This window comes from Heloderma suspectum, chromosome 1 (assembly GCF_057233095.1).
Source record: "Heloderma suspectum isolate Gila_16-S chromosome 1, 16-S_ref, whole genome shotgun sequence".
In the NCBI taxonomy this organism is placed as follows: Eukaryota; Metazoa; Chordata; class Lepidosauria; order Squamata; family Helodermatidae; genus Heloderma; species Heloderma suspectum.
In genome coordinates, this window is record NC_139458.1 from 108,686,884 (window position 1) to 108,714,877 (window position 27,994).

At 43.4% G+C, this 27,994-nt stretch overlaps 1 protein-coding gene across 1 annotated transcript in view; it reads left to right on the forward strand.

Annotated features, from left to right (window-relative positions):
* Positions 1–2,801: 2,801 nt before the first annotated feature.
* KIAA1549L (KIAA1549 like) overlaps positions 2,802–27,994 on the forward strand; it is a 235,780-nt gene continuing 210,587 nt past the window's right edge. Inside the window, exon 1 of the mRNA XM_084853439.1 lies at positions 2,802–3,683. Coding sequence (XP_084709565.1) covers positions 3,440–3,683 — 244 coding nt within the window. The 5' untranslated portion in view covers positions 2,802–3,439. The remainder of the gene's footprint in view (positions 3,684–27,994) is intronic.

Here is a 27,994-nt window from a genome sequence, read left to right on the forward strand (position 1 = left end):
GTCATGAGGAGGAAGATAAAATGACAGCTAGTGTATAACAAGAAGGAGGTAGAGGAGAGTTGCACAGAACAAAACATCTGTTTTTATGAAGAGTTGCTAGATGATGGAAGAATGAGGAGGAATTGTTGTATGGAGGGGAACAGAATGGGTAGGGGGAGACTGTAAGTGCTCAGTAGTGAAAATAAAAGCATTCTGCATATGCTCAGAGGCACTCTATATTTAAGAACATAAGAAGAGCTGTGTTGCATCAGACCAAGGTCCATCTAGTCCAGAATTCTGTTCACACAGTGGCCACCCAGCTACCCATGGGAACCTATAAGCAGGACTAGAGTGCAAAAGAACCCTCCCACCCATGTTCCCCTGCTGCTAATATTGGTGAATGTAAATTTGGATGGCTTTAACAGGGGATTGGACAAACTCATGGACAATAAGGCTATCAATGGTTACTAGTCCTGATAGTTATATGCTACCTCCAGTATCAGAGGCAGTATGCCTATGTACCCCAGTTGCTGGGAAACTTGGGCAGGAGGGTGCTGTTGCACTCATGTTCTGCTTGTGGGTTTCCCATGGGCAGCTGGTTGGCCACTGTGTGAACAGAATGCTGGACTGGTGGACTTTGGTGATCCGGCATGGTCTTCTTATGTTCTTATATACTTTTTTTCGTGTTATGAAAGGGAGATTTTCCAGTCCAAGCGAGCATTGTGGGTCACTGTCTAGGGGTAATCAGTGCTGCTTTGGGGGAGAGCAGGATACCACTTGTATTAAGAACGGTTATCCACTTATTCAGCAAAAGAACAAAATCTGTAAAGATGAACCAGCCAACTTTAAAGCCTTATCTATCCATACCTTTTTACAGGGACTGATAGAACATGTAAATTGAGCACATGCGGCATATGCCGAATGAGCAGCAATGTTGTAACACATCCTTCTTTAAATTTTTTCAATCTGACATGGTTATGGGAGTGAAATGATTTGAAATCCCTGTAGATAATCAGTGACTGGAGGTTGACAGGGTGACTATTTCCCTGTTGATTCCCACCAACTTTTTACACAATACTATTCTTAGAGATCAAGGGTAGGCAACCTAGTACCCTACAGATATTTGGACTACAAGTCCCATAAACCCCAGCCAACATGGCCAATAGTCAGGGATGTTGGGAGATGTAGCCCCAAACATCTGGACAGCACCAGGTTGCCTAACTTGTTATAGACTGGCTTAAAAATCTAGTCAGAGTATTTGGTGGTGCTCCAATTGTTTAAATAATTATTATCTCACATCTGGAATGTGGAAATTTGGGAGATTAGCTCAGCATCATGGGGTTTGATGTGTAGCGTTCTTTACAGTTCATTGTCACTGGTGCTCTTTGACACCAATATGAAGCTGTTTGGAGAAATCATCCAGATCTCTGGAATTAGATTTTGTTAATATGCTGATGACACCCAGATTTATATGTCTATATCTAAATATGCAGGAGTGGCTGTGTCTGACTTAAGTCTGGAAGTCATTTGTTGTTGTTGTTGTTCAGTCGTTCAGTCGTGTCCGACTCTTCGTGACCCCATGGACCATAGCACGCGGAAGGTATTAAATGAAACTGAGGGTACTTCCAGATGAGGATTTTATTGTTCAGTTGCCCTGCCTTATTCACCAAATTTTACAGGGGTCCAGAGAAAGTTGTCTTCCACTTGTAACCAGCCTATGTTTTCCCACTGCTTCTTTTTTTCTTATCACAGAAAACCCATTAAGGTAACCCCCCCCCCCCAATAGCTGCACAATGCCTTCTGATTGGTAGTGCTAGGAGCCCTCAGCCTGAATCAAGGGAGGTTGGATGTGGTAATGGTAGGTAATCTGTGTGCTCCTCAGCGAACTCTCGTCACTTGCCTTTGGCGGAGTGGTACACACTGCATCAAAACAAGTTCGGAGCCTTGGAATTCTCCCAAACTCTGCTTTGCTCCCAGAAAAATGGGTAGCAGCAGGAGCCAGGAGTGCTTCATATGAGCTGAACTTGTTCCACAGGGGTTCATCTTGTGGGGGGAGTGGAGGAATCACACCATGCTTATCCATGCTTTTGTATCCCCAAGGATTGCCTATACTCACTTTATGTGGGGCTGCCCTTGAAGATAATTTGGAAGCCATCGTTGATGCACAGATATGCCACAGCCTGCTTCTCGATGAATATGAGGAACTGAAAATATATCCAGCAAGTTTTGTGGCAACGGTGCTTTTCCAGACCTAAATTCATGTACTTGCTTTTGAAGCTCTAAATAGCCTGGGCCCAAAATACCTCCCTTCCCACCTCTCTCCATATGAATCCGTGCTGCTTAAGATCTCCTGATCAGCCCTGCTGTGTTTCCAGCATTCCATATGGGGAAATGCTAAACCATTAGGCCAGGGTCTTTGCTGCAGTTGCCCTGGTCTCTGGAATTACTTCCATATGATGGTCAGGACAAGCTCCTCTTGCCTTGATGGCCTTCTTAACCTCTGCAAGGACCACCTGTTTGGGGGTGATTATTGGATGCTTACCGATGAATTGGCAGATTGTATTGTGTGTGGTGTTGAACCCTAATTTTATTTTGAATCACACATTTTTGAAAACCACCTTGAGCCGGGGAATGGCTGTTAGTTAACTATTTTAAAGAAGACGCTTGTCCGTGAGGATCCATTGCCGAACACACTATACCGGTTCCTGGAGAGGAGCGGCGCAATCTTCCTTTCTGAACGTTGGAGGCACAGATTGCAATGGCACCACGTCAGGGCGGGCTGTTCTGCCGGGAAGAGGGGGAAGGCTGGGTTTACTTCTTTTGAAGAGCAGGGGAGGAGAAGAGTGTTGCGCGCCGGCATCTGAACGACCCTGCCTGGGCCACTGCGGTGGCGCTGAGAGGTGCCCTCGCACAAGCCTCTCCGTAAGGAGGGGCTCGCCCTTGCCCAGGGAGGGCCTCGCGAGCCCAGAAGAGGTCCCCCTCGCCTTGGGAGCGCCGCCATCTCTGCGACTAGTCAGGAGCCAGGAGGGGGAGGAGGGTTGCTACGTGATTCCTTTGTCGATGAGGCGCCCTTTCTGCGCTGCAATCTCGACTCCGGCCCCAGAGCAAGGGAAGGAGGCGCCGCGCACGAGGGCCGAGGAGCGAGGGAGCCCCTCGGGCTCTGCTGCCAGGCTCAGGGCCGCCCCTCTCTCCCCACCCCGGTGCCCATAGCGAGGGGAGGCGGGAAGGGCCCGGCGGCGGGCGGATCCAAGAGGAGGCTCTGCAGCTTCTCGCGGCAGCCTCTCCACCTGCCGCTCTGAGGCGGCGGCGGCGGCGGCGGCGGCATTATTGGCGGGAGCTCGCCACCTGTCTCTCGCCCGCCTTTCCTGGCGGCGGCGCCATGGGCAGCCGCGCGCGGTGAGAGGCGAGCGGGCAGGCGCCGGACCCTCGACGGGGATGTGTGAGCTGAGCCGCCCCACAAATGGCTCTCGGCGAGGCGGCGGCCCCGAGGTGTGAGCCTCCCGTGCGCCTGCGGCGGGGACTCTTCGCAGCCGGCATCTCGCGGGCTCGGGCGACCAGCCTTGGCCTTAGCCTGCTGCCGCTGCCGCCATGCCCTGACCGGAGGGCCGCCGAGGCGGCGGCGGCCGTCCGAGGGCCCCTCTCCAAGGCGGTCATGCTCCTTGGGGTGCTTTTAGTCCTTTGCCAGCGCGTCCAAGCGGGACAAGGTAAGACGCGCGCCTGGGTCTGAATGAGCGGGCAAACGGGGTGGGAGGACGCGCTCAGCGATACGGGGTGGTGATGGTGGCGGCTGCTACAAGACCCGCTGCAGCTATCGCCTGAACGGGGATCCTTCTCCAAAAGGAAGAAACCATTCTCGGACCAGCGGCCGGGGTTTGCAGTTGAGCTTTGGGGATGGATCCCGAGGGGAAACGCGCGTCCGCTGGCAGATCCCACCCCGGGTCCCTCCCCCCCGCCTCCTTAGAATGAAGGGACCAGGTCTGTAGGTGTCGCGCAGAGGGGCCATCTTCTCAGCGTCTCTCTCTTCCCCTTCCCAATAATGGTAACAAAAGTTAAGCGCTTCTGCATAATAGCTGCACTTCACTGCAATGCCGGAGTGCTTATTTCTGTGGCCGTGGGGTTCGTGTTTGATTTTCAGAAGGTGCCCGAAGGCTTTTCAGTATTTTAGCATGGCATAACTCTGAGCCCCCCCCCCCCCCGCCCTCTCGTCCTCATTTTTTGTAGCTGGTTGAATGGTAAAAATGTAACAAAGGAGGCCAATTTTGGGCTGTGCTTTGAAAGTTGCCTATAGGGAAGCGTGTACTCTCCTACCTCTTCTTGACTAGCACGTCTCTTCCCCACATCATCTGTTTTACCATGTAGAGAAAAGGGTTGGAAGAGGCTATTGTTGCCTGAGAAAATTACTTTCTTCCTGTGATTTGTTTTGTGGGAAGGGAGGATGAGCGCAGTGTCCAGAGTAGATGAGAGTACAGAAATGAACCTTTAGGATAACATTCTTAGACCCTTGGGATTTTTTTTTTTGGGGGGGGGACCATTCCTGTGGAATTTTCTGTTCTGAAAATAGCAGGAATGCACAGGTTGACATCAAACTGAAAATTGCTACATGCATTCATTCACAAACTGAATAACAGCAAAGTGCCTGGAACTAGTTTCACAGTTCTCTGGATTCTGACCACTGTTTCTAGTATTTATTTGGTTAATATAAATGGTTTATTATTGAATGGCTCATCTGTTGCAAGCAGTAAGGAACTGATTCTCCCACCTCCCTTTGGTTGTTTCTGTGACAACCAAGGTGGCTACCTACCAGTAGAGACGGGATATCAGATAGGGTTAGCTGTTCTTAAGGAAGTTCTGTTTTTCTTGGGTTTTGTTTGGGTTGAACCATCAGAAATCACCTGCTCTAACAGTCTAGTGAAGTCTTGAACACCTTATTTAGGGTCTGGAAGAAGTTTGCCTGCACATCCATCTGACACCTCCCCCCACCCCTGGCTGCTATTCCCTCAAACACTTTGCCTGTTCTCTAGCATGGTTCACTGTGATCTTTCTTGTGCACTGCTTCTGCCATGTAATAACCTGGATACCTGCACAGGGTGCAATCCAGAGAAGACTAAGCCTGCTTAAATTCCATTGAATTCATTGTGACTGCTTAAATTCCACTGAAATCTTTGTGCATTTAAGTCCCATTCAAATAACTGGGTCTTACGCTTGGGACTTATTACTTTTGATTAACACCCATTTAATATTTTTTTTGGATTGTAGTCATTGAGTGTGCTGCCTTGTTATAGGGGCTAACTAATCTTTTGAGAAAATACTTTAAGAAACTAGAGAGTGGTATCATACATATCAGCCTCAATTTGGATCAAGGCAGTAGTTGGTGAGTCACCTCTAGTTGATGTGGTGGTTCCTGAACTGGTAGGAAACCCCACTTTGCTTTGGCGCAGAGATTTCCCTTGCTGAATTGGAATTCCTTGCTGAATTACATTTTAAGTTTGTATAAACTGGTTTATATATTATACTTATTTTACATATCAATTATAAACAATTCTTATTTGTGGCCAATTGCAATAATATGCCGATATGAGCAATTTTGGGGAGCTCCCAGTCAATCTCCCATCACACTCATACCTGATCAGCTTTAATAATTACAACAGAATTATTCACTAGATCCTAATTTGCATTAGGTACAGCATGTTGCATTGCTCTTGAAATAAGTTAGCGGAGAAAGCAGGTTTGAATTCTAGGAGACTTTAGTGTTCATACATCCATCTTTGTGTAGTTACCTGTATCAACTCTTTTGACAAGATTTTTTCAGACCTAGGGGTGACATACAAGTACTTCTTTGTTTTTAATTTGTAACGTAGGAAGAGGTTTGAGGTTAGAGGAGCATAGAGATCTGGTGATGGAAACTCTGAGTTCCATTTCTGTCCCATATGTACCTTCTCGTACATGACTTTCAGTCACAATGTATGTGTGATATGATGTTAGTAGAACTTATCAAAAAAATGTTGCTTGTTTCTTTATTTCTCCAACAGCAGCTTTTTAAAGAAAGAAACATGCTGTAGTATATAATTCCTAAAGTGTAAAAATGAATGAAAAGGCTAGTAATACACATTAATAGGCTCTCCGTTCTACTATACTGCTTGATAGCATATTATTTCTTTGTACAAATGAAATGTCTTTTTACTTGGCAGTTTAGGTAAAGGGTCTCTGGTGATGTGATCACTTGCTATCGGTATTTAAAGGGACATTATGGATCTGTTGCTTGAGTTGGATAAAAGGCAGTTCAGACAACATAGAAAGTTTACAAGATAAACAAGTATAATTTATGTAGTGAACTAATGGGAACATAAGATGTCTGTTTTCACAGAAAAAACACCCTACAAAGAATTTGTTGTTCTTTTAAAAAATTACAAATCTTATCAGAAATGTGAAGGTTGCTAATGCAAAAATTTAAAGCAGGATAAAATGCTGAAGTATCCTTCAGAGAAGCTCATTATCAAATAGTAGTTCTTTGTTTCGAAATGAACAAAAGAAACTGGATGGTTTCAAGATGCATACCACTGATGTTCTGAAAAGGCAATTTAAAAGAAGCCATTATAAACCTGGATTGTTTGATTTCTATTTAATCTGATGACTTAAGGAATTAGGTGGATGCACTACTAACAAGGCTTCATTTTATAACAGTAACAGCTACTTGGAAAAGAGAAATAAGTAAGAATATTAATTAGGTATAATTGTGACATCTAATGAAAAAACTGCAAACTTTAAAATTGCTGCAGCAGAATTCCACAAAATTCATACTCTTCTTTGGTTCACTGTGCTTTGATTTTCATCAGCCATTTCTACTTCTTAGCTGTTACTGTTTTAACTATATTTCTGTGACCCAACAATAAAGCTTTCTGGACATGCAGGGTTATAGACAACTGCAAAATATAAGAAGCCTGATTTGTGAGATCTCCAGCTACAGCAATATATATATATAATTTCAATTTCTGTTAATTTAATATTGTAACTTTTGACAGTGATGGCAGGAGTGGAAAATTAAATTTTTGCAAGCTTCAGATTTAAATCCCAGTGGGACTTACTTATTAGTTCATATATCTAGGTCGGAGAAGAATTAGCCATGAGTAAGGGATAGATTTTTATGCCAAATCCAAGTCTAAACTACATGTTAGACACAAAAATGAGTAATAGACCCTGACATGCCCTTTTTCTTATGAAAAACATTTCTTCCACTGCTTTTCCACTTCCTATTACCTAATAAGCTGTCTTTTTTGCTGTCATGTTCTAGACATGTATTTACACTTGCAAAATATATTTGGACCTGTAGAGGAGGAAAAACAGCTTGGAGGATATGAACTTGGAGCAGAGAAGTGGTAGGTGGGAGAAGAATTAAGCACCTGATCCTTTGCCTCTCCAAGTTAGTCCATTCCAAAGCTTCTTTTCCTTAGAAGGAGGTGCCATTGGGGTTTCATTACTTGTAGGTGACCATACATTTTGGCTAAGTTTGTAACCAACCATTGTTTCTAGCCAGCAGAGTTCAGCTGTCTCGCTTGCTGTACCACAGAGAACAAAGAAGTGCTGACTTTTTGTACCCCTGCCTGGCAAGCCCCCCCAAGAGGTGTTTCTGTGTGTGTGCATGTGTAAACCCCTCCAACCTATGATATCCGAGCACAAGATGCATCCGAGCACAAGATGCAGCTTGACACCATTTTGAGAGAGCCAATGCTGGCAGCTTTTAAAAAAAAATTCAACTCCCTGTGATAGAATATGGTAGAGGTTTTCCCTCCTGGTCACTAGAATTAATTTCTGGCTGCCTCTGGCATATTTGTGGATACTTGGTTACAAGCCTTGGTATGTAATGGCTTTATGTGTAACTTGAACTGTCTTCCTTAAGGCATTCTTTACAGGTACCCTACAGAATCATCACATTGCACAAATAGTGTAGGTCGGCATCAGTTTGCCAATTTACTAATTTGCTGCACATGGTAGATATATGGACAATTGTACATTAGGTTCAAGAACTAACTCATGGGAAATGAACCTGGCTGTGCATTATACACACAATGGGAGAGCATCCCTACCACATCATGATTTTGCCTGTTGGAAATTCTGAAGGACAGGCAGAGAAACCTGAAGGGGCTAGAAATCACACACAGAGGCTGTGTTTGGATGATTGCCAAGGGAAACAATGCAGTATGAGTTGTTTCCCTGGCCCCCGTGTGTGCCGATCACATGCCCAGCATTTCCCTAGTTACCCACACCGTGGGTTGCCATGTTATCTGAATGCTTCTCACCCATCTCACCATCTCTACTGCAAGCCATGGGTTGTAGGGTGGGTAAGAAACCCCCTGCTGAGCCGCGTACCAAGTTTGGGTGACATGGCAACCCATGACACAGTGCAGATAATTAAGGAAATGCCAGCCACATGACTGGGGGAAACAACCCATACTAGGTTGTTTCCCCCACTGATTGTCAGAATCCAGTCACAGTGAAGTAGGAACTACTAGTTGTCTCTCTCCCTCCATTGTTTTTTCACCTTTATCTCTCTCCTGAGTGGCTAATTTCCCTTAGGAACTGGGAGGAGAAGGAGCAGGGAAAATGAACCAGACAAGAAGTAAAGGGATATAAAGAACAAACAGAAAGAAGCAGCCAATGGTGGCTCATGTATCAGAAGTAACCCTCATACCTATGTTAAATCACAGTCTGCTACTTGTTCAATCACAGTTCAGGTTATAGAATCTTAGAATAGAATAGTAGGGTTGGAAGGGGCCTGCAAGACCATCGAGTCCAGTCCCTTGCTCAATGCAGAATCCAAGTCAGAGCATCCCTGACAGATGGCTGTCCTTTATCAGGGGAAAAGCAGGAGGGGAGATTTTCCAACAGGTATTTTATTGGATTCTGTGATTCCTTATGCTGACCAGAATAAACAGATGGTGATCCAAACTCTTAAATAGCTTCGGTGAAAAATCTTGTTGATGGTAGGATATAAGGCAGGGGTGCAGGACCTCAGCCATGAGGGCCAAATTTGGCCCTCTGGGTGTCCCCAGAAGGCCATACCCCTTCCCCTTTCCCCCAACCACTGATTGTTTGGTGGTTTCCCAGTTTTTGTGCAGGTTATTTTTCCATTCTAAGATGTTGAAATGCCTCTCCTAAGCATTTCAACATCTAAGATGTTGAAATGCCTCTCCTCTTATTTATTGGCAATAAGAGCTTTAAGATAAAATATGCTGGTATTTCTTTTTTTTGGCTCTGCCTCTTTTGCCTTCAGCCCCACCCACCCCTGTAATGTGGCCCCTGGAGCATCTCCAAAATGGAATTTGGCTCTCTGCTGAAAGAGGTTCTTCACCCCCTGGTATAAGGTAATCAATGCAGATAGTAAACAAGGGTATTCTTATGGTGAATAGTTTAAACAAAAAATAACCCATCCCTTGCTGCTACTGCTGACCAGAAAAGGTGGGAAATCCACCATGTTTGCAACTAGGGGCTCCTTCACATTGAGCTTTTATTGTGCGATTGAGATTGCTCCTTCATGGAACTTTGAGGGCTCTTTACATGACGCCATGATCATCCAAGGCGTCTCCTGCACTAAATGCCCTTTGTTCCATTTTTAAATAGATGACAGATAGTGAGCTATTGAATTACCCCGTTGTGTTCTGCTTCAGTTAGGAGTGAGATCAGTGAAAGATAATGGAAGACTCAGATACGGGGAGAAGGAGCGGGAAGGGGATGGGGGAAAAGGAAGCACGTGAAAAAGTGAGTCGTTGTGATCCTGCATTTAAAATGGAAGCAGAAAGCCCCATTTTAAATGCAGGATTTTAGGCTGGTGTAGAGATACCCTAAGTATACCTGAACATTCTTGAAGGGGCACATCTGTAGTAAAACCAGCTATCTCTCCAGCCTGAAATCTATGTACAGAGTTCAGAATAACTTTTTCAGAGTAATAAACTAGTTCAACAAGTTAGTGAGTGATTTATGCTCCTTGCCTTAACTAAGTTTAAGAGATTAGATTCTGGAGAAGGAGGGGATTAAGGATTTGCCCCCCCAATAAGTATTAAGGTAAACAGAAAAGGACAAGCATGTTGGGCTGAATAGTCTTTTCCTGTTCCCAAAATGTCTAATGTCCTTTGCTGTGTAGATATGCTTATATCATGATATTGGTAATAGGATTTAACATACAATTAGCTCTCTTTCAGTATGGATGTAGATCTGGGCAGAAACATTATCTGAACTTCTCTTTTACCCAAATTCACTTTACCTCACCTTTTTGCCCAGGTCTTTTTAACCTTCTACTCAGTTATCCCTGGCTGACAGCCAGAATTTTTTTTTTAAACAGAATTTGAGATGGTTGCATTTTCTTGTGAAAGTTCTGACTTGTGCTCTGCAAACATTCCCAGCTCTTGAAAAGTAATTCTGCAGCAGCTAATTGTTGACTGTTTTGTCATTTTCACGTCCTTGGTGGTATGCAAAGTATTATCTTGTTTTCATCTTAATACGCTACTTTAAGTGCCAGTGGTTGTTCACATATTGCCAGTGGTTATTTGACATTGCTTTTACTCAGATCAGAGTGCTGTTTTAAAGATCACTTTTTACTATAAATGCGTGCTTGTGGAATGTGTGCACTACAAGACACACAGTGTGTGTATGTTTTTTACTACATTACTTCAAAAGGTCAATTTATTATTTTAGCATTACTTTCTCAGCTGCCAGCGTCCTTGTTTGGTATATATCTGGCTACATTTGCTATATACTTGGCTACATACATTAGAAATTTAGTCTGCAATTTACTATGATAATATAGGGTTAAATCCAACCAGTGATGTGGGATGGAAATTTTTTCCGGTGCTTAATTTTTCCACATAAAAAGTTCTGTTTCATGTGTACATCAGTAACAATGAATGGATGCCAATTGCAAATACAATTATTGGGCAAGCTTCGTAGTTTCAAAGTTGTAATTAATGTTTTTCAGGCGATTATCCCTAGCAAGTATGTAAGAGAATAGATATATGCCATTGGAATACATATATGTCTCAGTGTAAAATGGAACTCATAGGTAGTGACAGCGAAACGGAAGGTGCCCCAACAGCCTCAATGGAAGAGAGTTGAAACAGATAAGTAGCTGTCAGCATATCATGCACAGTCCTTTGAGCAGCTAAAATTAATTAGTGCAGCCTTCCCTGACCTGGTGCCTGCCATGCTGCTGACTGGCGGTTCCTGGGAGTTGTAGTCCAATACATCTGGAGGGCGCTAGATCGGGGCAGGCTAAATTAGAGTGTCAACAGTTTTCAGTTACTTTGTTTCTTCCTTACATTTAAACAATAACAGAAGTACATTTTTTAAAACATAATTTAAGTTTTAAATCATATTAAGGGTGTAATCCTATGTATGTTTAGATAGAAAAAACTCCTACATCTCCCAGCATGCCTGAGCCAGCATGGACGGTTAGGGTATGCTGGGAATTGTAGGACTTTTTTCTGTCTAAATATGCATAGCATTGCATCCTAAGTGTGCTTTAATTTCCCCCCTCAAATATTTCAGGTCACATTCTTGTGGTGTATTGAGAAAAAAATAAATAACACAGGGTACTTTTTTGGCATTGTTGTGTATTTTACTTGCTACATTATATCACTCTCTATTGGTTTTGCACTGCAAACTGAAAATTTCTGGATGAAAACTGCCTAATTTGCACATAAAAATGTCCAATACAAAAATTATCTGGAAAATCCACATCACTGAATCCAGCATCATGCTAGCAGAAGTCTGCTAGTGGAGCAGGACTTTCTTCCTCTCTCCTCCCCACTGGAGCCCTCTGCACTACCTGAAAATCTGCTCCAGCAGGCTTCTCAGCCCTCCTGAACAGATTTTGGGGGCATACAGGAAACAGCAAAGGCGAAACGCCCCTTACAGTTCTACTGATAGAAGCAGTACATCAATGGAATGCCACCATTAGATCCAACTCATAGTTTGCCATAAAATAGTTATTGCCATGACCAAAAAAATGAAGGGTGTGAACACAATTTTAGACCTTGTACCACCTGCACTACAGCATCACTGTTGGGCAATATTTGAGTATCCAAAAGGCTGTATTATTACACTGCACTACTTTGTAACATCCCCTCCTACCCCACCCTCACTGCCCACAGATGCGAGGTAACTAGAATCCTGTTGCTCAGCAATGCTTGTTTTAGTAAGGGCTTATTGAAATGGTAGATTTAATTAATGCATATTTTAGCCTCTGTCCAATAATCTTGCAGTGCCCCATTCAGAAACAATAGCACAACATCCAGTATTCTGAAAGCTTTTCCTGGCTGTCTTTCCCTATTTGGAATGGTAAGCTTACAAGGAAAGGAAAGGAAAGGAAAGGAAAGGAAAGGAAAGGAAAGGAAAGGAAAGGTTCCTCCTGTGCAAGCACTGGGTCATTACTGACCCTTAGAGGGACACCGCTTGCCCTGGCGTTTTCATGGCAGACTATAGCGGGGTGGTTTGCCATTGCCTTCCTGAGTCATGACTGCCTTTCCCCCAGCAAGCTGGGCACTCATTTTACTGACCTCGGAAGGATGGAAGGCTGAGTCGACCTGAGCCGGCTACCTGAGACCCGGCTTCCGCTGGGATCGAACTCAGGTCGTGGGGAGAGTTTCGGTTGCAATACTGCTGCCTACCACTCTGCACCACATGATGCTTACAAACCAATCACAAAACCACAAGAGGGAAAGTATACGTTGCCTTTCTATGAAACTATTACCAAACAGGCTAAAAAGAAAAAGAGTTAATAAAATCACAGAAATAACCTCAAGTACAGCAAATATATAATAATATAATATATTAAAAATATATGCCCAAAGGTCACTTGCAGATGCAACACTGTTGAGCTTTGCTGCTGAGGATGAGCATAATTTTATCTGAATGACAGCAAGCAAGGCAGTCGGTTCAGCCAGAACAGAACGCTCAAACTGGCTACATCACTGCTGCACTGTATTCTGTTGACATGTAGACAGTTCCATTTGTGAGTGGCACTTTTCCTGTGCAAAAAAGGGAGAATAAAAAGGAATAAAGGAAAGGAGTATAAAAATAATAAATTAAAGGCAAACAAAATTAGATATTGCAGCCATGGCAAGATTCCTGGGAAGGTGTGCATGCAACCCATTCAAGTGAAAATAATTCTGTGAGTTATGCTGGAGAAAGTTCTTTTCATTGGTTTTGTTTTGTCTTTTTTTTCTTCGTGGATTCTTGTTTGCTTAATCTTTTGTTATTTTTACTGGTTCATCTGCAGACAGAAAAGTTCATTTAAAGAACTATATCTTGCATGAGCTTTGTTCAGTCGTGTCTGACTCTTCGTGACCCCATGGACCATAGCATGCCAGGCCTTCCTGTCCTGCGCTCTCTCCCGGAGCGTGCTCAAGTTCATATTCATTGCATCGGTGATGCTATCTAGCCATCTCATCCTCTGCTGTTCTCACCCTTCTCCGTTTGCCTTCAGTCTTTCCCAGCATCAGGGTCTTTTCCAGAGAGTTTTCTCTTCGCATTAGGTGGCCAAAATATTTGAGCTTCAGCTTCAGTATCTGTCCTTCCAATGAGCACTCAGGGTTGATTTCCTTTAGGATTGACTAACTTGACCTCCTTGCAGTCCAGGGGACTCGTAAGAGTCTTCTCCAGCACCACAGTTCGAAAGCATCAATTCTTCGGTGCTCAGCCTTCCTTATAGTCCAGCTCTCACAGCCATACATTACTACTGGGAAAACCATAGCTTTGATTAGACGGACCTTTGTCGGCAAGGTGATGTCTCTGCTTCTTACTATGCTGTCTAGGTTTGCCATAGCTTTCCTCCCAAGGAGCAAGCGTCTTTTAATTTCATGGCTACAGTCACCGTCTGCGGTGATCTTGGAGCCCAAGAAAGTAAAATCTGTCACTGCTTCCATTTCTTCCCCTTCTATATGCCAGGAAGTGATAGGGCCAGATACCATGATCTTAGTTTTTTTAATGTTGAGTTTTCAACAGCATCCAAGGAAAGATAGGCTCTCTGTCAGTTGTATGAAAATCATCTTGCCTTCCTTTTACTTTGGTAGTGGGATTTTAACAAGTGTCTCAGGGGATCCCTCCAGCTCACTGCTTCAAGAAACTACTAGATATCCTTCTGAGTAAAGAAACCTTGCCTCATCTTTAGCTCCTTTTGGGATTTCATGGCTATGAATATTTTACAGTAAATGAAGTTAGTACATGCTAAATTGCCAGGGTAACATCTAATTTTGATGTCAGGAGCCACTGTTTAACTAGTCATTACTGCTTGAATTGCCTAATTTTCTTTTGAGTTAATGCCAACAGTGTGTTCGAGTGAAGTTTATTGCTAGTAGAGCGGAAGTAAATCAACAGTTCACCATTAAACATTTATATTGGCTTACACAACCTATTGTAGTGGGCAGAAGAGGAGGAGATGAGAAAATATATGTCTTGCAGCTGTGACAGATGCACACCCTACAAAGTGGCTGGAAGTTAACTGAATGGTAAAGGTGCTGGGAGCATTGCCTCTGCTCTTTCAAAAAAAGAATTTTGCCCACCTTGTTTATAAGCCTCTGCTCTTGCTATCTTATCAGCAAGGTCCTCCGACTTTCCAAGCAATTTACAGACACCAATTAATTGAAAGTGTCATGAATATGTCGTACTAAATGCAATTTACACATGTTGAAAATCTTGGAGTTCTTCTTTTCAGTGGTGCAAAACAAATAATTAGCTCTTGTTTAAATGAATGTTAGCTGGTTGTAAGATATTGTGTTTTGTATGGAATGGAGTGTAGAACCCATGGATCTTTTCTTTCCTGTTTTAGTTACGAGAACATCCACAAACCTTTCAATTCATGATACTTTGTAGTTTGGTTTGTAAAGGAATGTATTTATATTTAATGCATACAGCATATATTGTGGACATATTTTATGAAGTATTATTAAGTATAACATTGTGGTTTGGGCTGCAGCTCAAGAGCATTTATGGATGAATAAACAAATGTTCTGCAGCTCTCATGGTATTATCCTTGTGTACAAAATGTTCTTGCTTTTATTCTTTGCCTTAGCAGGGTAGAATGCATGTATCTTAATAAGTATTCTTCCCTGAAGCATGTTGAGGGCTAATGCTCCATTTTAACTGCTCTGTTGCATTATTCAGCCATGTGGGTTTTACGCATATTGCCACAGCTTATCCAGGAAAAATACTTTAGAAGCTGGTCATGCCCCGCACCCCCCAGCTCCCACCACTTCTTAGAGAATTTCTTAATTGAGCAAAAATGAACTTACAGTACACTGATTAGAAAGAGAGCCAGTGTGGTGTAATGGTTAGAGTGTTGGACGGGGCATTTGGGAGATCTGGGTTCTAGTCCTTATTTGGCTATGAAGCTCAATGAGTGACTTTGGGCTGATTCTTTGAGTCACAGACTCTCAGCCTAACTTACCTCAACGGGTTGTTGTGAGGATAAAATGGGAGAGCAGGAGGATCATGTACACCTCCTTGGGCTCCTTGCAAGAGGAAAAAAGGCGGGATATAAATGTAATGAATAAATTAGAGGAATTATATTCCTCTAAGAGTGCAATCCTATCCATGTTTAGACAGAGAGAAGTCCTACAACTCTCAGCATTCCCCAGCCAAGTATGGTGGGAGTTGTAGGACTTTTCTCTGTCTAAACATGCATAGGATTGTGCCCTAAATGACTCACTGGGTCATTTATTAAGTGGCCCACTGGAACTCCTCATAGCAACTTAAATAATTACATACAATGTTTTTTTTTTTTAAATCTGCATTATACAGATTTCATGTACATGTTTAATTGTGTTTTACATACATGAAAAGCTTCCTAGATTGAAGTATGTACCCCTTTTGGTTTTTAATAATTGTTTAAAGCTGTCCTAAGCACACAGCTGGAGCAGAAGCACAATGAGAGCTGTTAACCCAGCAACTATCTGGGGGAAAAACTGATGGCTTATATATTGGAAATTCCTGATTCACCCGTTGCAGCTGTGTCTACTTCTGTGGTAACAGCTGGGTCTTTCTCTTAATGTGTAGACCCTTGCTCCCAAGTAGACCCTTCCTTCTGAGTAAACCCTGGGTGAAGGGTCTTCCGGTAGCCAGGTGGGCAGTTCAGGTCTGAGCATCCCACCTGCTCCATTGCTGCCAGTGCTCTGGTGAGCCATGGGATGAGAGAGGGGACTCTGGAATCACAGAAGGGCTTGTGACAGGGTTGAAAGAGTTATTTGGGACTTCAAGGGAGGCATTCCTGCAGTGGGACCGCTGAGGTTGCCCCATGTTCTTCTGCAGGAGTGGGCTTGCTGAGGAATCCCAATCTTCCTCCTCTGAAGAGACCTTGGGCTTGAGTTGGACGGAGCCTGGCAGTTATACAGATAGTTGGAAGCTGGGACTCGAGTAATGAAAGTGAACATGGGGTTCATAGCCCAGCATTCTGCAACATGATGCCCTCCAGGTGTTTTGGTCAGCAAATGGGATGCAACAGCTCTGCACGGTCAGCATTCCCGATGGGAACCAGTGGAGAAACATGTGGAGGGAACCAGTTTGTGGAAGGCTGCCTTAGCTCATGGCTTGCCAGGGCTAAATTCCCAGTTATACTTCCAAAAAGGCATTTGCTGTTTAGTTCAGTCAACGCACATGCAGACATCCGTCTGTGACCTTGCTGACCTTGCTTCTTGTCACCCCAGGTCTTACCCTAGCAATCTACAATATGTGTGCATTTAGTCTCAGCTGTATAAGTTAACCCAGAGAGTGTCCAACATTTTGATGAGCAGAACTCCTGTCACAAGTGGTTCTTCATGCATTTTATGAACACACAATGGGTGGGAGCAGGGCTGTGTCTGCAGGTCCCCCTCCCAACATCACCCTATGACAGTGTTATGAATATATGAATGGGAAGCCTATATATGTAGGTTTCTGCACGCAATCTGGGTTCCAGGTCAAGTGGAGGAGCCTATGCATGTATAGCTATATGCACGTAAATTTCTGTTCAGACATTACGCTAAACATGTGGAGGTCAGGGGCAAAGCACTGAGTATATTGATGCCTGGGGCAGGGCCAGAAGGCAGAGCCCCCCCCCCCCAGTTGTGGAAAGCGCTTAAGTATTTCTTGGCTTTACCAGGCTCAGTCTTAAAAGAGAAGCACATGTACTCCACTCTGTGTTCTTGACAGCACTCTTGACTTGTGTCTGACTGATTATGCTTCAGGCCTTGATCTTAATGTTTTTGTTATTTAGTGCTTTGCAATATATAATTAACTAGGTGCAGTTCTAGTAAAAAACATTTTTTCATTCAGTTTTGGGAGCTGAAACCACAGAGGATATATACCTTAATATTAAAATACACATTTTTAGTGTAGTGTATGCTGTGACATTCACTGCACTGTTTATTCTACCCTGTTGTGATATGAATGTGAATGAGGGACATTTTAAAACCTGAACCATCACTGTTTGTCAAAATGCCTTGTGATCAGTGGGTGAAATCGCATTATTAGAGTAAATGATAAAAACCTTATTCTTGTGCTCTTCCTAGTTTTTGGAGGGAATTCATAAATAGTGATAATTGTACAGAAGTATAGTACATGAATTCAGTGTTATGTGCCTATTATATGTGGATTCACCTGTATTAGTGGAATTACCTGTTTCCCTGTGGAAAGTGAGCTTTCAAATGGGAAACAGTGCCTCATAACTGCATTCTTTAGGGATCTCACATGAAAAAAAAACTTTAGTGAGCAGACAGTGAGACCTACGGGTAGAACAGCCTTGTAAACATGATCACAAAAATTACTAGCCTGTTAAGAAGCTTGTAACTTGCCGCTGAGGAGGGAAAGCCCCCCTCTATGGAGCCAGCATGAAAATGCAGGAAACCAGCCTTTTAACAGGCTACTGAAAATTTTTGTCTTCTGCCAGGCAGCTTGGTATAGTAGGAATACTGCTGAGGGAAGGCTTCCCTTCCTCTACAGCCAGCACAGAAACCAAGTGGACTGGAAGAGGAGCGGCAGAAAGATCTGTCTTCCTCCACAAGCCCTGCTCACTTGCCTGCATGGAACTCCTTGTCATGTGCCATCCCATTCACTGGCTTCCCCTGTGAGGTTCACAGGGGAAGCCAGTGGCATCTCAAAGGGTCAGATCTGAGCAAGGAGAGTCCAACCTAAGTAGAACAGTCAGGTCTAGGCAGGCAAAAGTTGTGACAGATAGATAGAGACCAGTCTAGGTAAGTGCATCTGGCACAGCAAGCTAAGTAAAGGGCCTTCTTGTGTAAAGGGCAGCTGCAACAGGACCATGGATAGCTCAGAGTGAGCTTTGCTCACGAGTGTTGTCTCCTACTGGAAACATAGGATGATGTTATCTCAGCAGCAAGCTAGAGCTTTATGTAGGAAACTATTATTTGTGGTGTGGTCAGTTCTGCCCTCCTCTGGCAGAGCTCACTGGTCTGTTCAAGGCCCCCCCCCCGAATTTGTAGTTTCAGACTTCTGTGGGGCGGCTGAAATGGAGGTTCTGCCAGGGGTTCTTCCTCTGACTTGGAGGATGATGGCCAAACGGTGTCTTCTGGCTGGGGATGGGGGGCTGAATATAGGACTAGCAGTCTGCTCCTTGTCTTCTTCAGAGGCTTTCCTGTATCCTGAAAAGGCTGAGGGTTGGGGGACATGATACCTATAGCTCTCAGATACTGTAAGTTGTTAAACACAAGGGCTTGTGAGGCTGTCATGGACCAGGACTCCAAACCCTCATCTTCAAAATTCCCTATCCCTTGTCCTCCAAGGAGCGACCAGAGTTAGTGGTTCCAGGAGATAACTCGACCACAAAAAGGTGTCACAAGGCTTCCACATCCCCAGGACCCAGTTCACCAGGAAGATCCCAGGAGTTGGCTCCCCTATGTCCAGAAGAAGTCACATTACCATCCTCAGAGGACTCAGGCCCCAAGGACACTAGCATATCCCAGCTACTCCCAAGTTGTCACAACCTGAGATTGCTAAAACAGGCCAGGCCCCTTAAAGAGACTAAGCCTCAGTCAGTATGGAAGCAGGCCAACCCGTCTAAAGGCTGCTATTTAAGTCTCAGTCTTGCTCTGCTCCATGTTCTAGCAACATACAGACAGCCCTGCCTATCTTCTAGCTGCAGCACCACTTTGAGCTTTCTGTGGTCCTGATATTATTCCATCTTTGCTTCTTGAGAAACCTGACCTAACCTGACCCCTGCTCAAGAAGTGATCCATAGCAGAACCCTACAACCCAAGCTACATCGCAGAACATCATCAAAACCCAAAGCCTGAAATGGTACAGTTTCAACTTTAGATGACATAGGGTGGGCCAGGCAAGGGACAGAATTCATAGTGATTTCAGGAGAAAAAAGAAAGAGTCAAAGCCTATATATTATTATTATTATTCATTTTATAACCCACTTACATATGAATATTCTAGGTGGTGTACAAAGTTAAAAACAATTTAACAAAACCCCCCAACAATAAAAACAGCACAGCATAAAAATGATATACAAGAATCAACAAAAGGAACAAGAGTTCTAAAAAAGGGAAGGCCTGCCAGAATAATAGAGTCTTTAATTCCTGCTTTAAAACCTTCAAGGAAGTTAGCATGTGTATTTCAACCGGCAGGTCATTCCACAACTGAGGGCAGCAAAGAATCTCATATTAGGCAGCTGCAGCAGATAGCCCTCAGAGGACATTAGGTGATGGACAGGGACATAGGGGAGAAGGCACTCCCTAAGGTACCTTGGACCTAGACCATGTAAGGCCTTAAAGGTAAGAACCAGCACTTTATATTTTGCTCAGAAACAAATTGGCAGCCAGGGTAAAGATTTTAAACTGGTGTAATATGGTCTCCATGAGGTGTCCCAGAGACCAGCCTGGCTGCCATATTTTGTACCAGTTGAAGTTTCCGAACTAAATATATGGGCAGCCTAGAGTACAGCACATTACAGAAATCAAGCCTAGAGGTTACCAGCACATGCACCACCATTACCAGGTCCACATATTCCAGGAATGGGTGTAGCTGACCTATCAGCCGAAGTTGATAACAGGCACTTCTCACTGTTGCCTCCACTTGGGGTGCCAGGATCAGGGTTGGGTCAAGAAGCACGCCCAAGCGATGAACTTGCTCCTTTGGGGGAATGCAACCCCATCCAGAACTGGATGACATATGTCAATACCTGAAGTAGGACCCTGCACCGTGAGCACCCTTGTCTTGCCTGGATTCAGCTTCAGCTTGTTCTCCCTCATCCAGCCCATGACCACCTTCAGGCAGTCATTCAGAGGACTCATACCTTCCTTGGATAAAGATGTTAAGGAGAAATAGATTTGGGCGTCATCAGCATACTGATAACACCCAGCCCCGAATATCCTGATGATCTCTCCCAGCTGTTTCCATGTAAATATTAAACTGCATTGGGGATGCTGTAGATATTAAACAGCACTGGGGATTTACTCTTGTTTCAGAATAAAAGAACCCAAAGACCTCACTTTCTTGTTAGTCACAGGTACTTGGAAACTTACCAAAGGCACAGCCTGCCCTCTGCTCATGAATCCAAAAGTGGGGTAATCATCCTGGCTGCCTAGATAGCCTTGAGCACCAAGCTTTCCAGAAATAACCCCAAAGGGTTGATATATCTATGATGTAACCATCTCTCAGGTCCGTCTGCCTCCACGTTGGGACAGCTGTCCTCACTGTCCCACAAGCTTTCGCCCCTAAATTCACCAGGTAAAAGAGACATGCAATATGCCTAATTGGTTCCCTTTATCCTTTTGTTGTTGGAAGCATAGAAAGAAAAGGCGGGAAGAGGATCCGGAGTCAAACTCTGAATAATCCCTCACACATTAACCCAGTTATAAATTAACAAAATCTGGATAATATTGTTCATTGTTGTTTGTCTGCTCCCATCCTACACCGAGTTCCTGTAGTTTCCTGTAGGGGAAACTCTGGACCTCTAGATGTTGCCTCCGAGTTCGGAGGCGGCTGCCTATCTGAATAGGATTGTGCCCTTACTGTCAAGAATGCACAATGGTGACGCTACTCACATGTTGGAAACGGAGCATAAATGTCTATCAGTAAATTATACTTTAGGTCAATAATTTTAACAAGCAATGAAAGAAAAAAAAACTATGCTGGGAATCTTGCAGAGAGAATAAAAAAATATTTCCCCCATGGCTTCATTATTTCTAGTCATTTTACATCTCTTGTCTTTCTATAAAAGTGTTCTTATTACATAGCGTTTAGAAATCATTTTGGGGAGGAGTAAAGGGTAGGTAAACTATATATAGATACTTTCTCTTATATTCTAAAAGAATTATTTCATAATCCAAAGCTGTTCAGGAAAAAAAATGGACCTTGGGAAAAAAACCCAGAAAAAATGTCCCCCCCCCAAATTTTCCATTCTCCCCCCCTTCTCATCTCTAAGGGAAGACTCTAGGGAAATAAGATTTTCTAGTTGATGGATTAACTTAACTGATTAGACTCCCCTTTAATTGTGACCTCTAGAAAGAAACACACACACTCTCTTACTTGTTTAAAAACACTGCTATTAGTTTTGGGAATCTAATATATTCAGGTTTTAAGGGCTAGAGAGCTCAATAACCTGCTCTAAAAATATTTTAATCAGGCTGTGGGTGCAGCGAACAAAATTTTGCTGTATTAATTCATGCCTGAAGTGCTATTTCTGGCATTCAGCCGTGGGCATACATACCTAACTTGCTGCAGTGATACACCCTGTTGTGTTGCTTAAATATTTAATTGAACTCTGTATTATAGAAGCCAAAATGATAAATAATTTACTGAACTATTTATATTAGTAATTAAGTGATATGGTTTCTATATTTTGAACTATAAATGTAAAGATTGCAATTAACAGCAGATAGTAAATTGCACTGATTGCTTAGAATTCTCATTAAAACATGACTGTAAGACACCTCCACCGTGACAGAGAGGGGGTATGTTCGGCTCTCCAGCGTTGACACTTCAACCTTCTGCAAGCCCCACCACACCTCTGTCAGGTTCTCATGGAGAACGTCCAACATCCCTCCCTGCCAAGGCCAGACTAGCAAGTGGATGGGGAGTAGGGTGACTCCACCTCACCTGGCTCTGCTCTGAGAATGCTGACAGAGATACTCAAACAGACTCTGACATTCCACAGCCGCAATAGTCTCAGAGTCTTCCAGACTACTTCTAATCAAATCCTAGCTATAAACTACAAGGCCCACTGCGGTGCTGAAGGCAGTCCCTGAGAACTGGTGCTGTTTCTTTCTTCGTAGCCTTATTTTTATTTTTTATTTTTTTAAATGCGCTTGTGTGCAAGCATTGAGTAGATTAAGAAGTTTGTATGGCTCTGCAGAGTATACCATTCAGACTTCAGTAGTCTCTCTATGACTCTGTTAAGTGCCCTAAAGTCTTGTTTTACAGTCTCTTGCACAGAGTGTCTGAATTAGCCTCATACAGAAAGCTCTCCCTGAGTCTTTCCCTTTTTGACTGGTCTAATCGCTGTCTATGTGAGAGATCCTGATGTCTTAATAGTACCTCCCTGGCTCCAAATCTGCCCCTATACTATGTACTCTTTTACTCTTTCTTAACCTGTATCCCATTTCACAAAGATTCCTTGAGCCAGTTACCATGTGCTACCCATGACTTGGGCTTCCAGTTGTTTCACTGACAGTAAAATACACATTTTCTATTTAATGCACACGCATAAGCCAGCGCTCAGCAGTTCTACTTTCCATGTTGATCTTTGCTTGTAAGAATATACCAACAGAATTAGCATTGATTGGTCCGTGAGTGTAGTCTTGCCTACAGAATCCTGTGGCTTTGGGAAAAGTCATTCTTTTAAAACTGTGAACCGTGTAGGAAATCTCCTGTTCATTTTGGAACAGCCACTGCAGGCTAGAATCCCATAAAGTTCAACAACAATGTTTTCTTGTATGGGGAACACAACTGTTCATGTTCGTGACAGCCACATGAAGGTTCATGTATGATTGTATGGCTTACAGTCTAGTGCAGGGATAAGCAATCTTATACCCTCCAGATTTTTGAACTACAGCTTCCATCAGCCCCAGCCAGTAGGGGGTTATGGTAGTCCAAAACATCTGGAGGGTACTAGGTTGCCTTCATCTGCTCTAGCATGTGTGTAAATGATACTGCTTTAGCTGACTTTTTAATTTATTTACTGTGACTTGCAAAATATTCATAAACCAGCTGCTCATGTTGATAGTCAGCCTCCTGTTTAGAATGTGCTGATGCACTTTTGCTCCTTGATACCAGTACTTGGACAGCTATGGTTTTGTCTGTGTTTTAGGAGCACAGCATCCCTTTATGCTAGAATATATGGCTTCTCTCCAGAGAAGTGTTCATGGTGTTCCGCTTGAATAATGGGGTTTTCCTGCCTCCTACTTGCTGCAGCCTCTTCTGCTCCTTAAAAAGCCTCTCCTGAATGGTGGGGGAACCCTATGGAATGATATGGGATGTGATGTGGGTGGTAGTGTTTGCAGCTGGAGGGTGAATTGGCAGAAATTGGGGACTTCCTCTTGTGTGTATGCAAGTGCCTTCTACCTGCGCAGAGGGGCTGTCTGGATCCCACCATATGTATACAGTATTCTTATTGTCAGATGGGGAACTGAAGTCCATAGCTTACTGTGTAATTTGTGTAAGCATTAGACTGTCATCTTTACCGGTTTATAATGCCATCAAATTGTACCTACTGGCAGAACCAATAATTTTTCTTAATATTCTTTGTGTTGCCATTAAGTAATTATGATTAGTGCTGCTTACTGTATTGTTAAAAGTCAGGACTACTATAATGATTGGCACTCAAAGGTCTTCTCCATAATTGAGCTAAAACTACTATACAGTTTCTTGACAAGTTAATTGAGCTTTTTTTTGCTATTAATATGGTTGATATTAATATGGACCCTATGTGGTATTTGCCGATCTTGGCATGCCACACCATAGGCTGAAGCCATGTACTTCTGAATGTGGCATCTGAGTACTACTGAAAACTGCACCTCCTTGTACAGTTTATTAAGATGAGATTAGGCTCACCAAAGTAATTTCAAATGATACAATATACTTACTTTGTTGTTCAGTCGTTAAGTCATGTCCAACTCTTCGTGACCCCATGGACCATAGCACGCCAGGCCTTCCTGTCCTCCACTCTCTCCCGGAGTGTGCTCAAGTTCATACTCATTGCATTGGTGATGCTATCTAGCCATCTCATCCTCTGCCGTCCCCTTCTCCTTTTGCTTTCAATCTTTCCCAGCATCAGGGTCTTTTCCAGTGACTTTTCTCTTCGCATTAGGTGGCCAAAACATTTGAGCTTCAGCTTCAGTATCTGTCCTTCCAATGAGCAGTCAGGGTTGATTTCCTTTAGGATGGACTGATTTGACCTCCTTGCAGTCCAGGGGACTTGTAAGAGTCTTCTCCAGCACCACAATTCGAAAGCATCAATTCTTCGGCGCTCAGCCTTCCTTATAGTCCAGCTCTCACAGCAATACATTACCACTGGGAAAACCATAGCTTTGATTAGACGGACCTTTGTCGGCAAGGTGATGTCTCTGCTTCTTACTATGCTGTCTAGGTTTGCCATAGCTTTCCTCCCAAGGAGCAAGCGTCTTTTAATTTCATGGCAACAGTCACCGTCTGCGGTGATCTTGGAGCCCAAGAAAATAAAATCTGTCACTGCTTCCATTTCTTCCCCTTCTATATGCCAAGAGGTGATGGGGCCAGATGCCATGATCTTCGTTTTTTTAATGTTGAGTTCCAAACCAGCATTTGCAGTCTCCACTTTCACCCTCAACAAGAGGCTCTTTAGATCCTCTTTGCTCTCTGCCATTAGGGTGGTATCGTCTGCGTATCTGAGGTTGTTGATAATTCTCCCGGCAATCTTAATTCTGACCTGTGATTCATCCAATCCGGCGTTTCTCATGATGTACTCTGCATATAAGTTAAATAAGCAGGGCGACAATATACAGTCTTGTCGTACTCCTTTTCCAATTTTGAGCCAATCAGTTGTTCCATATCCGGTTCTTACCGCTTCTTGACCCTCGTACAGGTTTCTCAGGAGACAGGCAAGGTGGTCTGGTACTCCCATCTCTTTAAGAATTTGCCACAGTTTGTTGTGATCCACACAATCAAAGGCTTTAGCGTAGTCAATGAAGCAGAAATAGACGTTTTTCTGGAATTCTCTTGCTTTCTCCATGATGCAGCGAATGTTGGTGATTTGATCTGTAGTTCCTCTGCCTCTTCGAAACCCAGCTTGTACTTCCGGAGGTTCTCGGTTCACATACTGCTGAAGCCTAGCTTGTAGGATTTTGAGCATCACCTTGCTGGCATGTGAAATGAGCGCAATTTTGCGGTAGTTTGAACACTCTTTGGCATTGCCCTTCTTTGGAACTGGAATGTAAACTGCCTTTTCCAGTCTTGTGGCCACTGTTGAGTGTTCCAAATTTGTTGGCATATTGAGTGCAGCACTTTAACAGCATCATCTTTTAGGATTTTAAATAGCTCAGCTGGAATACTGTCCTCTCCACTAGCTTTGTTGTTAGTAATGCTTCCTAAGGCCCACTTGACTTCACTCTCTAGGATGTCCGGCTCAAGTTCAGTGACTGCGCTATCATGGCTATCAGGGACATTAAGATCTTTCCTGTATAGTTCTTCTGTGTATTCTTTCCACCTCTTCTTAATCTCATCTGCTTCTGTTAGATCCCTGCCTTCTTTATCCCTTATCATGCCCGTCTTTGCACAAAACTTTCCCTTGATATCTCCGATTTTCTGGAAAAGATCTCTAGTCTTTCCCATTCTATTGTTTTCCTCGATTTCTTTGCATTGTTCATTTACAAAGGCCTTCTTGTCTCTCCTTGCTATTCTCTGGAAATCTGCATTCACTTGGGTATATCTTCCCTTTTCTCCCTTATTTTTCGCTTCCCTTCTTTCTTCAGCTACTTGTAAAGCCTCATCAGACAGCCACTTTGCTTCCTTGCATTTCTTTTTCTTTGGGATGGATTTCGTTGCTGCCTCCTGAACAATGATACAGACCTCCGTCCATAGTTCCTCAGGCACTCTATCAGGTCTAATCCCTGAAATCTATTCCTCACCTCCACTGTATATTCATAAGGGATATGATTTAGGTCATACCTGAATGGTTTAGTGGTTTTCCCTACGTTCTTCAATTTAAGCCGAACTTTTGCAACAAGAAGCTCATGATCTGAGCCACAGTCAACTCCAGGTCTTGTTTTTACTGACTGTATAGAGCTTCTCCATCTTTGACTGCAAAGGACATAATCAATCTGATTTCGATATTGACCGTCTGGTGATGTCCATGTGTCTCCTGTGCTGTTGGAAAACAGTGTTTGCTATGATCAGCATGTTCCCTTGGCAAAACTCTGTTAGCCTTTGTCCTGCTTCATTTTGTACACTAAGGCCATGCTTGCCTGTTATCTAGGTTATTTCTTGACTTCCTACTTTAGCATTCCAATCCTCTGTGATGAAAAGGACATCTTTTTTTGGTGTTAGTTCTAGAAGGTATTGTAGGTCTTCATAGAACCGATCAACCTCCGCTTCTTCGGCCTCAGTGGTTGGGGCATAGACTTGAATTACTGTGATATTGAATGGTTTGCCTTGGATTCGTTCTGAGATCATTCTATTGTTTTTGAGATTGTACCCCAGTAGTGCTTTTCCCACCCTTTTATTGACTATGAGTGCTACTCCATTTCTTCTAAGGGATTCTTGCCCACAGTAGTAGATATGATGGTCACCTGAATTAAATTCGCCCATGCCTGTCCATTTTAGTTTGCAGATTCCCAAGATGTCGATGTTCAATCTTGCCATCTCATGTTTGACCACCTCCAGCTTACCTTGATTCATTGATCTTACATTCCAGGTTCCTAAACAATATTGTTCTTTACAGCATCGGATTTTCTTTTCACCACCAGACACATCCACAGCTGAGTGTCCTTTCGGCTTTGGCCCAGCCGCTTCACTCTTTCTGGCGCTACTTGGAAATTCCCTCTGCTTTTCCCCAGTAGTATATTGGACACCTTCCGACCTGAGGGGCTCATCTTCCGGCGTCATATCTTTTAGCCTTGTGATATGTTCCATGGGGTTTTCTTGGCAAGAATACTGGAGTGGGTTGCCATTTCCTTCTCCAGTGGACCACATTTTGTCAGAACTCTCCACCATGACCTGACCATCTTGGGTGGCCCTGCATGGCATAGCTTATGGCTTCACTGAGTTACACAAGCCCCTTCGCCACAACAAGGCAGTGATCCATGAAGAGGAATATACTTACTACTCATATTCTTTTTTCCTTTTCAGTAAAAACAAAGGAGTCTTGTGGTACCTTAAAGGCTAATCTGCAAAAGTTTATACCACAACAGATCTTTTAGGCTGCAATCCTATGCACACTTAACTGGGCATAAGTTCCACTCAACTCAGCGGGATCTACTTCTGAGTAGATATGTATAAGATTGCATTGTGAGGGCAGGGTCCAAGAAGACCTGCCACTTCCAGAAATGAGTGTTTCCACTTGTTTTGGGGCTTGCCCCTGTAAGCACTACATTGTGGCTGCCAGCAGTAGGGCCCACATGCGCACCAGGGCCGGCAGGGCTGGCCACGTGCAGAAAGCCCCCCTTGGATCTTCCTTTGGTCTTTAAAGTGCCACATGATTCTTAGCCTGTCACATCAAAGCACAACTAACACGATATCCCTCTGGAATTTGTTCCCAATAAGAATGGCTCCATTTTCTTTCTCCCCCTTTCTTCTACCAGTATATTTACACCACTTTGTTCCCTAAAATACATTATTTTAGTGGAGGTCAGCGATATTTTTATTAAATAAATAAATAAATAAAGTAATAAATAAATAAATAAATAAAGTAAATAAAATACATTATTTTAGTGGAGGTCAGCGATATTTCCTCGAGTGGAGGTCAGCCATATTTTTGTGAACTGGCATGTAAGGATGCACATACTTTCACATTATGATGGGTATTGATACTGCTTGTATCCAATGCTGTACATCTACC